This window comes from Papaver somniferum, chromosome 9 (genome assembly GCF_003573695.1).
Source record: "Papaver somniferum cultivar HN1 chromosome 9, ASM357369v1, whole genome shotgun sequence".
Classification (NCBI taxonomy): Eukaryota; Viridiplantae; Streptophyta; class Magnoliopsida; order Ranunculales; family Papaveraceae; genus Papaver; species Papaver somniferum.
The window spans coordinates 12,152,849-12,165,501 of record NC_039366.1 but is presented as its reverse complement, the minus strand read 5'-3'; the positions used below and the strand labels follow the sequence as shown (position 1 = coordinate 12,165,501).

The following is a 12,653-nucleotide window of genomic DNA, read 5'->3' as shown; positions in this document are numbered from 1 at the left end:
TCTCCGTCCCATCCAGACGCAATTTCTATCTCCGTCCCACCAAACGCACTTTCCATCTCCGTTCCTTGTCCGGCGTAAATTATACCTACGTCTCAATCAAGCGCGCATTATACCTCCGTTTCATTCAGACGCATATTATAAACACGCTTCATCAAGAAACGTGGATATAAGTTCCGTCCCGCATCAAGCGTGGGTATAAGTTACGCTTCACCAAATTTTGGTCTACTCCCATTGTGCTTGAACACACAGAATACCAAATTTTTTTGGCTTTTAGTCTGGCTTTTGGTATTTGGCCCGTTTCATGACTGTGGTTGCTCTAAAACAATAACTTTCGGAATTTGTTGCAAACAAAATCTCCTTCTCAATCCTCTGATTCAATCCATTATAAATTGATAACTTCCAAAACAAAGAAAAAAATACTAAGCCAAAGTAGTGATCCACAATGTTGTTTGCCGGATTACTTTTCTTAGATGGCAAAATGTGTTTGCCAAATTATTTTTCTCGAGTATTTAGTTGATGGTGAAATCAAAATACAAGATAATTCTTAATTCAAGTGACGCCAGACTACTAAGATGTACAAAAAGAAAGAAAAGAAACCGTGAATCGTCACTTGCAACAGCAACAGTGTTAATAAATTTTTGTGGTGGCAGTTTAATCAATCAAATTAAACTACTAATCAATAACAATTTGTGCTCTAAGTAGTCAAACAATTATTCAAAGTCTAGTGCTAATGAAACTTGTGCTTACTCACCTTCCGTGACTTGTAAGACAACCAACTGGAATAATATATACCAACTAGTGCTAATGAAACTTGTGCTTACTGGTGCAAAATCTACACGATTGCCTATAGCATATCTCGCATGTCTGACTCTTTTTCATATTTCATTTCCAGTGCGACAGTGCTTATGATCTGATAGTTTAAGTTTGTATATTAAACTTTTAAGCGTCTCTTAAATATAACGAACGGGATTCCTTGACAAAAGGTTTTAACAAAACCATTTGACAAAACATAATAGCCATTGAATCTATAATATCCGACGGTTCAGCCCGCTGATGATATGGCATATTAATTACTTTTGGTTCGTGTTTGGTCGCCACTCGCTTTAGAAATGTAAACTGAATATATCAGTAAGCTTCTCCTATCAACATCTATGCTCTCCTCGTCTACTGCTTATAATCATGAGGAGAAACTAGTTGAAGTTCTTAACTGAACCCTGCATCCTTAATCTTAACTGAACCCTGCATCATTAATCTTAAATGCAACAGCCTACTCTCGAGAGCCACCACCATCACCGCTGCCAAATCCACAACCAGAAGACCACCAACTCATCCACTGACATAGCCTAGCCTTCACCACTATTATCAGTCTCCTTCCAAATAAATCAACAAACAGACAGACCAATTTTGTTGGTCATTAATCAACATTTCTGTATCAAATTTTTTGCACCTTATATTTGATTTGAGGCTTGACAAAATTTTCACCGCCAATATTTAGTATGAATCCATTCGATCCTGCTACTCAATTCAGTAACTTATTTTAATAACTTAGGAATTTGATCAGTAGTAAAGTTCTAAATACTGCTGGCAAATCATATTTTCCAAGTTTGATGAAAGCATATACCGTATTCTCGGATCTGTTTTTGGTGATTAAACCAAACGCATCCTAAAATCATATTGTTAGTTGTTACATTAATTAGATCTGACGGTTATAATGGTTTTCAGAGAGTTTTGTGAAAATCTTTTGTTATTAGATTCCGACCCTAAATATAATCCTTACACCGTAAGTAGTAAAGCGGCGCCTAAAAGTGCTATATGGCCTGCACTACTTAATCAGGTATATAGAGATGTAAATTGGGACGGGTCACCAAGTTTATGACACAACACGTTAAAATTCGAGCACAACACGACATAACACGTGATCGGTCCAACAGGGGCACAACGCGTTTATTTAATGTGTTGTGTTGTGTCAGATAAATAGGCACAACACAACACAGCACGCGACACTTGTTAGAATGCGGCACAACACAATACATCACATTTGATGCATATTTCACAAAAAAAAATCATTGTTTTAGCCAATTTCTGACATTTTATTTTCGTTATGCTAATTTATTTCTGTAATAATAGATGCACTAACTAAAATATCTCAAAAATATTTATTTTGGAGAACATAAAATAAGTGTGCTAGCATAGCACAACACGACATAACACGTGACAGGCCCAGCACGGGCACAACGCGTTTGTTTAAGGTGCTGTGCTGTGCCAGACAAATAGGCACATCGGCACAGCACAACATGCGGCACAACACAACACATCACGCGAAGAAAGCACGCCACGTCATGCGTAAAATACTACACAATACATCACATTTGATGCATATTTCACAAAAAAATCATTGTTTTAGCTAATTTCTGACATTTTGTTTTCGTTATGCTAATTTATTTCTGTAATAATACATGTACTAACTAAAATATCTCAAAAATATTTATTTTGGAGAACATAAATAAGTGTGCTAACACAGCATAACACGACACAACACGTTTATTTTTCTGGCACAGCACAGCACGACACGTCATTTAGCACAACACAGCACGTCTGAATATCTGGCACAGCCTAGCACAACACGCATCTCGCTAAGCACGTGACTTCATGGGCAGGACCGTGCCGGGCCGGCATGTTTTACACCAGATTAGTCATATCAGCTAAACGATAATTAGTTACGTTTGCAAACGAAAATCATAATTAGTACGAATCATCATGATTAAGCTTTATTGAGTGCCATAATCATTCACCCCATAATTGAGATAGGACCCTAAATTGCTTGTTGATCCTACATAAGAACTTGGGTGCTATGATCAATATCTTCCAACACTCTGTGAATACTCCATGTGGGACTTTTCTTTTATGAATATTCTCATAAAGGATCCTGATATTCCTATAAACTAATCACCCTCAATAAAATAGGTACGTTCTAAACCAAATATTGACCTCTTTTCTTGTTTAAATTTTTTCTTATGTTTTGTTAGGGGAATGGGAAGATCATTCAATTAAGAAAGCGACTTGAAATGGATTTTTTTTTCAAATGATGATTAATCCATGCTTATATGACTTTTTCCTCACTAATCATGGGCTACATTTAAGTGCAGCCATCACTGGATGTTTATAAATGTATTTCATATTATAAATCTACATGGAGCGATATCCGAATGTGCGAGATTTTTTGAACCGTCAGGTCTCATAATGGCTTGTTTTAGAGTTTAATATTTGGCTTATCCCGAAGATTTGTTTCTCCGAAAAACTCACGCCTTCTCGAGCTAAACAACATGACGCGCCTTAATCTCTGGTATAACATAACATGGCACGCAACATGTTAAATACGTGACTTCGTGGACTGGATTGTGCTAGGCCGGCACGTTATGTACCTCTACCACTTATACTGCATTATAGAATCAAGGTTGGCAATCACCCACACTGAACCCCTCAACCCGCTAAAACTATCTAGGGTCAATTTGCGGGTGAACCATTGCCCCCTCTTATGATCTATGCTTTGCTTGGTTAAATTTCACTAGATGGCAAATCTTTTACGACGAAATGGTTGGTCAAGGTTATTAAGCATCGTGTATGGACTAGCTGGGTCCCTGTTGTTGCTCGAGGGCTGCTCGATTGTAAGTGATAATCTCAATCGAAATTTAATTTATCTGTTAAACCTAACCCTCAAATGATTTGCTAAATTAGGAAGACTAATAGAATTAATTCAGGCCACCACTAGACTACTTTCCGGTTCATATAGGTAGAGCCTAGAGATTTGCTGTCGTAAGTAAACATGATGGCTCACATTGCAGATTAAGACCGATCTCTTTATGCAATATATATATATATATACTTATTTGAACTTAATTAAGCACGGATTAACTTTAATTAATGGCACCGTCTGTAGGGGTAAAATATCACACAGGTAACTATCACGCGAAGCGGTAGCATTATAAGGGGGCGAATTTACTCGCACACATCATATTTTGGATGAAGAAACTGATGACGTCATTAAATCACGAGTAAAGTGTGGAAGTTGTGCGAAGTTAAAGAACACATGCGAAAAGATCCAACATAAGCGTGCGAGAACATCACACGTCAGATCCGAAAATAGGGGCTTTATTAGCTATCCTCCACTATATAAAACTCATATATATAGGACCAACCACCATTATGTTGGGAGAGAGATTTTTTGGAGAGTTGAGATAGAACTTTAGGAGAGAGAAAGTTATTTGTTCCCCAAGTAAGGGTTTTATCTTCTTTCTTTGTATTGATTTCTAAACTTAATAAAATTGTTATAAGTGTTCTTCATCATGGTTTCATAGTTTAGTTTATAGATTATTCAAGGGGTGTAGTTGTGGGATTCCCTGCAACTACATTTTGGCGCTAGAATACAGCTCGGGGAAGGATTTCACCTGTTCGTGAAAGTTTTTTTAATAGATTTTCAATATTCTTTAAGAAAAATTGTTTTCAAGAAACATTTGTGGATTGTTTTCGCTAAGTTTCAATAGTTTAAACAAAACCTGAAGTTTTCATCTGAGAAAGAACATTCTATTAATTTAAATATGTAAGGAAAGTGCTATTTCAGGAACCGAAAATGGTGAGACAGGCATCAATAGGGGAAAATACAACACTTGTCAGGAGGAGTAAAAGGATTGCAGGTAGAAGATGAGGCGAAATCGAAGAGACATCAAGAATGGGAGAGAGGAACAACATATCTCGACCGGTCAGATCTCAGATCCAGCAGGAATCAAGGGAGAACGATCAAAGAAACTATGATGAATACATATACTGCAGAAGAGGATGAAGGGAGAACTCGGGAGGAAGGAACAGTAGGAGAAAATGAGGAGAACATGACTATTCAAGAACTCAGACAGAGGTTGGTCGATGAAAGAAGGAGAGAAGAGGAAATGCATGCGGATTTGATACGCCAAAACGATGAACTAAGAGAGGAGAACCACAGATTACAGGAACAACACGTGCGACCTCAAGATCAAGAACAACACGTGCGAGCTAAAGATCAAGAACAAGTAGAAGTACCTCCAGGAAAATCAGATCTGATCACAGAGGGGATGAACATAGACAATTTTTAGATAATAATTTGGATAATAATCTTCAGGTAGGCGACAACATACATGAGGATCGCGAACTCAATCAAATAGAAGATCGATACGTACAGGTGGGTAAGAATGAACCCAAGAGAGGACGTCGCAGAGAAGATAGACCGGAGCGAAATGGAGAGTAAAGGAATGGATACACCCACTGCACTTGATACCTAAAAAAAAAAATTAGCTAAGCTCCAACACGTATCTCTGATGTCAAATCAATCACCAACTACCGACTTCATCATTGCCAGGGAAAAAGAAAAACTTAAGAAGAACAAATTAGGTGAGCTCCAACACATATCTCTGATGGAAAATCAATCACCAACACCGTACAATACGATTCCTTTTCTTTGTCTTTTAGATAGAATACAAGCTTACAGTGGCAATTATCCTTCCTCGTACGAGTCTTGTATACCCTATTAGTCTTCTTTGGATATACATAACCCTTTCTCTTATGGATATCCTTCTTCTTGTATTGCCCACTTCTCTCGCAAACCATCTCAAAACGATTATCGGAACGTTGGGCATTCCTCACCAACACACACATGTTCTTAAGAGCCGTCTGTTCTGCCCAAGCAATTGCTTCCTCTGGATATTTTATTCCCTACATTAGGAAAACAATGGAAGATTATGAGGTTCATTACAAGCAGTCCCCACATAAAGTTCTAAAAACTAGGTGAAAAATATTGTTTGGTAACATACCAGAGGCATTTTATAGCATTCGGACGTATCCGGACCAAGCGATTTGGAATTTGTTGGATCAATGTATGTCACAATCTAAGGAATGAATGAAAAGAAAATTGAATTAGTTCAAAAAAAAATTAAATTACTATGTCGGGTACTATTTCCGGCATGCCCGACGACAGTTCCGCAAAAACAACCAAAGCCGGAAACAAGTTCCGGCATTCCATAATAATGTTCCGGTATTTCGGAACTGCACTTGAAAAAGAGGACCTAAATGTTTTTCTAGTGGTACCGGCATGCTCGATATGTAAGGTTTCAAGCTGGTATTTTGTGTCGGCTTTGTCCATAATTTATAAACCACGCCGGTATTCAGTGCCGGCGTGCTCGATAATTTATATACCACGCCGGTATTTAAGTTCAAAAATCTTTAACTCCTGGATGTTTTTCTTGTGGTACCGACATGGTAAAGTTAGGAGTGAACCATACCAGTTTGGATATTCCATGGAATATTCGGTGGTAGGTAAAAAGTTAACTGCGTGCCGCCATGGATGTTTTTGGTTGAAGGCCACGCCGGCAATTGTTTCAAAATGGGGGATATTTTTCGCCGGCATGGAAATAGTATGAATACCGTGCCAGTTCTGTTGGTGCCAGCGTGGTATTCATACTACGAGTACGCCGACACCAAGCTTTTTCAGAGAACAAATGGCGGTTTCAAAAAAAAAAAGTCAAATTTTCGACCTCTTAGCAGCATTACCTGTGTGTTGGGGATGCTTGTATGTTGAACTTGTTTACTTTCTTGGGTTGGTTCTTCAAAAAACACTTCATGCTCACGAAAATCATGATCCAAGGGTGTTGGTTCATCATATAATTCAATTGTGAGTTATTATCATTAACCGAAGATAGAAGATATGATTGTTGTTGTAGTTGAGCTAAAGATTCAGCAGCTCCAATTCTCTCCTCACAATCATCTTCCATTTTCACAAAAACAATTCCACTCAAAAATATTTTTCCCTCCTTCTACTCTCACCTCACTCACACAAATTCAAATAAAAACACACACTAATCTATCCTCCAGATTATACTTAAAATTTTACTAATTATTATTAACCACTAAACCTGATTAGTGAGGGCTAGATTAGGAATTAAAAAAATAATTACATAAGGGGTGATCCAGATTTGATATTTGGATCCAGTTTTTGTCATTTAGCTATATCCCCCAATTATTTTCCATATCCCCCAATCTCGTGTTCTTTGAAAAATCTATTTATTTGGTCTCTGTTTTTGTTGTCATTTTTTATGTATACTTTTGTAGGTGCCGTTCAAAGACTAGGAAAAACAGAGGAAAGTCCACGTTTTTGTGAAATGGACAGATGAATTACAAGAGAGAGTGTAGAAGGGGAGAGATTGTTGAGATGAAACTGTTGGGAAAATTGGCACCCCGAGCACAGCGGAAATCAGGATCACAAAGAGCAATTGGTGATTTAAACCAAATATGAGAGAAATAATAAGAAAGAGACAAAAGATAAAGAGGCACACAACCACAACACAAGATATATGTGGTTCACCTTTACAGGCTACATCCACGGCCAACACCACCAGAAAAACTTCCATTAAATCAAAGACCATTACATGCTCTTTACGCAACTCAAGACAAACCCGAAAGAGTTAACAAGACATACCCGAGAACACCATCGAAGAAGCCATAGAAACCAATTCTCTAACCATTCCTCAAACCAGCCTCGTGTCTTCTCTTCTACACCGTCTTCACCGTTGCTAGTAACAAAGGAGAAACATAGAAACACTAGAAACTAGGTTTAGGGCAAAGCCCCAAATCCTAAATACTAGAACACCAAAATCCCCTCTCTACAAGTTTTTTTCTCACACCGATATTGACCTTCACGGTAGCACACAACCCTCCCTAACAAAGAGATCAAAATCCAACGCAAAAGAATTTACCACTCTTCTAGACTGGATTGTTTAATTACAAACCTACAATTCTAGTCCTATATAGAGAACATAAACTTAGCCCTCAAAAAACTTAGCTTTAGGAACACGTTAGGTTTCCTAACTTGGCTCTCAAATTAATTCCTAAACTTTAGGAACAAGTTTTGCACAAGACAAAGTTTGACCAAAAGTCAAACTTTAACGACCCACTAACATAAACTAACATGGAAATGGAGAGACACACAAGGAATTCATGAAACTGAAATGAAAAGAAATGGAAAAGTATGTTTGAAAATTCTGTTTTTTCGGCTTTTCTGATCTCTGTTTTTGTTGTCCGTTTTGTGTACTTTCCTGTAGGTGCAGTTCAAAGACTTAGAAAAACAGAGAAAAATCAACGTTTTTGTGAAATGGACAGATGAGTTAGAAGAGAGAGTGAAGAAGGGGATGAATGTGAGCATTTATGAGGAGAAGATTAGAGGAAAGCCTTAGAAAATGAGGTTGGTTTTTATGTTTGCGTTAAAAAAGGCAAGTGGTTGTTTCATTGTTGGTGAGGTCAGTCAGTGAGGTGCATTTTCTTTTACAATTTTTTTTTGAAAGGCTTTTCTTTTACAAATGGATGGGGCATGTATGATATCTTTGATATGCCAAAAATTTTCTTTCATTTTTTCAGTGCAAAGTTATCTATGTGCAGGCTTTATCAAAAAGAATTTTTTTTTTGAGGGGCAACTAATGGCACCATATGTTAGGAATTTAATAATCACAAAACTATAACTCTATCAAAAGTCAAACCCAATGTTATGCTCCAAAATCAATTTACTTCTCCGACAAAGTAGAACAGTTTGATCTTATAGGGAACGATTTAACAATAGGTCTAGACCGAGCTGCTATATCTCCCCTTACAGATAAACATAAGGGAAGAAAAATTTATAAGAGATGAAAAAACTTCTCATAAAAGAAGAAAAACTTCATTCACTAAACTCATAAGTGAAGAAAAACTTCAAAAATTAGAAACAAAACAGTTTTGTTTCACAAAAAGTTTATGCTTTTGTTTTCCAAGCACCTTCTTGGACTTCAATTCAAAGCGTCAAATGGCTTTTCACTAGTTTGACATACTGGGAGCAATAAGTGAATATACTATCTAAGTTCAACTAAGTACCCATTTGGATACCAAAAGTAAAAGCGTTTTTTTCCTCTCCAGAAGTAAAAAATGTTAATTTTCTTTACTTGTAAAAGTTGTTCTGAAATTTTTTTACACAAATTAATCTTTGATTTTTAAAAGTCGGATGCTACTTCAGGATGTGTGTCTAGACATGCTATAAAGAATCCTCGAGCGGAAATAAATCTTTGAGGATGTGTATCCAGACAAGCTATAAAGAATCCTCGAGCGGGGATTTCCAGATGGGGACAAATGACCTGATGCCCGCAGTGAAAGCCAATTTGTTAGAATATGGGCATCCAACTCAAAAGTCAACTGACCCTAAGGATGGCCCTAAGGATAATAAACAACAGGATCTTAGAAAACCCAGACAATGTGGGACTAATAAGTCAAATGACTCGACAAAAATAGCTACTAATAAGTCAAATGACTCGACACAATTAACCCACTCGGATACCATGCTAGAATATGAACATCCTACTCAAAACCGATTAACAATGGATAGAGTGTCCCTAAGAATTATGAACTGCATGATCTTAGATAACCCAGACAACGTGAAACTAATAATCTCATCACAACCCTCTTTTATTTAGTTCAAGTTCTTAAATTAGTAAATTCTTTTTACTAGAAAAAGATATTCATTTATTGGACGATTAAACTACATTATCTTCCTCTAAAGAGGATTTTAACCACATAGGAAAATCAAAATCCACTAATGATCTAAATAGAATGTTAGTAATAGGGGCATCAATTTACTCGAGAGTGTACCAAACTTCACTGAACATGAAAACCTCTCAAGTGGTACATTCTCAAACAAATTGATACCTCCTATTAGGAGCCTTGCAAATTTTGTTAGCAACTCCATGAATTTAATCTTGTCACCGAAACATTTTTACTTTCTTCCACCGGTTTGTGGGGGACATGGTAGTGTGTGCTTGGCGGGAGTAGATCCAGCTGACCCTACTCGTGTGTTCAACTTCGGGTTCAACTCATTCAAACTTTCTTTTTCTTTAATACAATTTCGTTTTAATTACAGCGATGATACACACATCCAAAATGTGTCTCGCGATCTGCACCATGAAGAAATTCAAGGGCTTTTAAGGAAATCCTGGGAAAAATTTGCAGGGGATGGGATAAAAGATGGAGTCCACCATCTTTTTTTCTCTCACACTAAAATCACGATGCACATCACGGTGCTCCTTTTCGGTACAACAAAAATTTCCGTTTTAATTAGTTTCAATTTCATATTGGCCCACAATATAGAGCACCCAAAATGTTTGGATTATCCTTTATCTTGAAAGATAACTACGAAAACACCACAAAGAATTTTCTTCATACGTTTGCGCACAATTGGTGGAATGTGACTATTTTGTCTGTCAACATGGAAAACCCATATTCTAGGTTTGAAATTAGAGAAAATGGATACAGCGCGTGAAAGCGTGACATTTTATTTTATTTTATTTGATAGCGTGACATAATCATCAGTGGAATTATGAAAATGGACTACTTATGAATAGTACAAAACACTTCTAAGGCTAAAAGATATTCAAATGGTGGATATTGGCGGGTATTAGTTGGTAATCTAGTATTTAATTTTGTGAAAATCCGAGAAATGCATTGCCAGATGTTGCTGACTTAGCTAAGTGGTAGAGCGCGTGACTTTTAATCCCGTGGTCAAGTGTTCGATCCCCTTAGTCGGCGTGTGCTTTTTATGCATTTGTTTTCGAGCCCCATGTGTTATCGAAATGTAGAGCAAAATTGTAAATGTAAAGCACAGAATCCATCTCCTCTTTTGGGGCAAAATATATATCTTGGGGACATTTTCGCATTCCCCTGGGGTTATGTACTTGAGAAGACAAATACAGAAACATAATCGTCGAAAACCGTGATTAAGAAGATAGATGGTATATGATGATGACGATAGTACTTGTAAGTTGAGCCGAAATTTTCAGATTTTTAACTCTTCAATCATTACTATTAGTCTAGGAAGTAGTAACTTTCCTTTTTCTAGACATAAATAATCTAACATCCCATCCCATCTTATTGGTTGTCAGATTAAGTATATGCTAGAGATTACTCATCATTATGGACCTTTCATGCGACCATCTTTTAACCTGCAGGATAATGCTAGACTGCATGGCTTCACCACCAAAAGAAGCCAACGGTGTGTAGTGTCTAATTGTGTATGTGCTGCCATGCACTCATGAATATCCACAGCTTTTCAATATTTTAACAAAGAAGTGTAGACTTTACTATTTACAGAAGATTTTTTATTTTATTTTTTGAAGTGGAAATGATATATTTGAAAGAGAAAAAAAAGAATGTACATGATATATACAAGGTCATCAGACCGTCACAAAGAGAAAAAGCATAAAAACTCTAGGTTCTCACAATGTCCTCCCACTGGTGTATGACCTGAGAAGCAGAAAAGCTTTTGAAAACATCCGCATTTGTGCTTCAAAGATGAATCCATTGTTTGATAGCAATCTCAGGCTCATAATTGGATTTCGCGCTGCACCATGAACTCTTCTGTTCCGTTCATTCCATACTTCCCAGCAGATCGCGATAGGTAGCAAAGTCCACACTGTCTTTATCATTTCAGAAGCTCTTTCCAATCTCCATCCTAACATCATCGTGTCAAAATGCATTGGCATCACCCAGTTTATCCTAAAAGAAGCTATGACATACTCCCAAAGCTTTGCAATCACCATACAATGGATGAAAAGATGCTTCATAGTTTCCTCCTCAGTGTTACAGAAAAGACACATATTTGATTGAATACTTACTCTCCTCCGTTGTAACATGGATCTGGTTGGAATAGAGTTATGACAAGCTGCCCAGAAAAGGAACAAAACCTTGGGAGGTACGATTTTATTCGATAAAATTCGATGAGTCTCCCAATCTGGGTCTCCTTCACCCTATACATATCTTTTGCAGCCTTTACTCCTTCCAAACAATCAACTTCTCCCTGCGTCAGAACTACAAGTCTGATGTCAAACTTCAGTTCCAAAAGGTCAATGCTTTCCGCCGGATTCATATTTCCGCTGAATAGAAAAACCCCATTGGTATCACAAATCTCTCCCACAGAAGCCATTTTCTGTGTACTGATTCTGTATAATCTCGAATACTTCTCCTTGAATGGCTTCTTTTCGCACAAACTGTCCTGCCAGAATCTAATCGATAAACCATCTTTCACCTGCACCTTCACTGCATCAAAGAAAACATTGTTTTCTCTCATGATATCAAACCACATGCTTTTACCAATCAGATCCTTAACTTGAAGAGGAAGCATATACTCTTCTCCTGCTTTAGATTTCTCGCAGACAATTCTCCTCCATAATGCTGTCTTTTCCTTGCAGTATCTGATGTGCCACTTTGCTAATAATGATTTATTCACCAACCTCAAGCTACGAATACCTAAACCACCCTTCCTCTTTGGTTTGCAAATCTTCTTGAAAGAGACCCAACTCAGCTTCTTTCTCTCTTCATCCTCTCCCAGTAGAAAGCGTCGCATTATCGAGTTCAGTTTCTTTTCAACTAAGACATGCATATGATGCAAAGACTTAATGCCAATCTACTCATCTGCTAAAAGTATAAATCTACTAAAAATATAAATCTACCTCCTCGTGGAACAACTATTCTATTTTACTATTTTAAGTTAAACATGTCGATTTTAGAAAATAAAAGCAGTCGGCTGGTAAGTAGTCAGTAGACTCTCAGGAAACGAAGCTGCT

The 12,653-nt window shown here is 37.3% G+C and overlaps 1 protein-coding gene and 1 non-coding gene across 2 annotated transcripts; one reads left to right on the top strand and one right to left on the bottom strand.

Annotated features, from left to right (window-relative positions):
- Positions 1–10,548: 10,548 nt before the first annotated feature.
- TRNAK-UUU lies at positions 10,549–10,620 on the top strand. The gene has a single exon. It is a non-coding gene; the product is annotated as a tRNA-Lys (tRNA).
- Positions 10,621–11,701: 1,081 nt separating this feature from the next.
- On the bottom strand, positions 11,702–12,433 carry LOC113311377. Its single transcript, XM_026560216.1, has one exon. It carries the CDS (start codon positions 12,431–12,433, stop codon positions 11,702–11,704), a length of 732 nt encoding a protein of 243 aa, XP_026416001.1.
- Between the last annotated feature and the right edge of the window lie 220 nt (positions 12,434–12,653).

What these genes read in the sequence shown, in the direction of transcription:
- LOC113311377 (XM_026560216.1), bottom strand. Translation starts at nt 12,433, where the DNA reads ATGCGACGCTTTCTACTGGGAGAGGATGAAGAGAGAAAGAAGCTGAGT.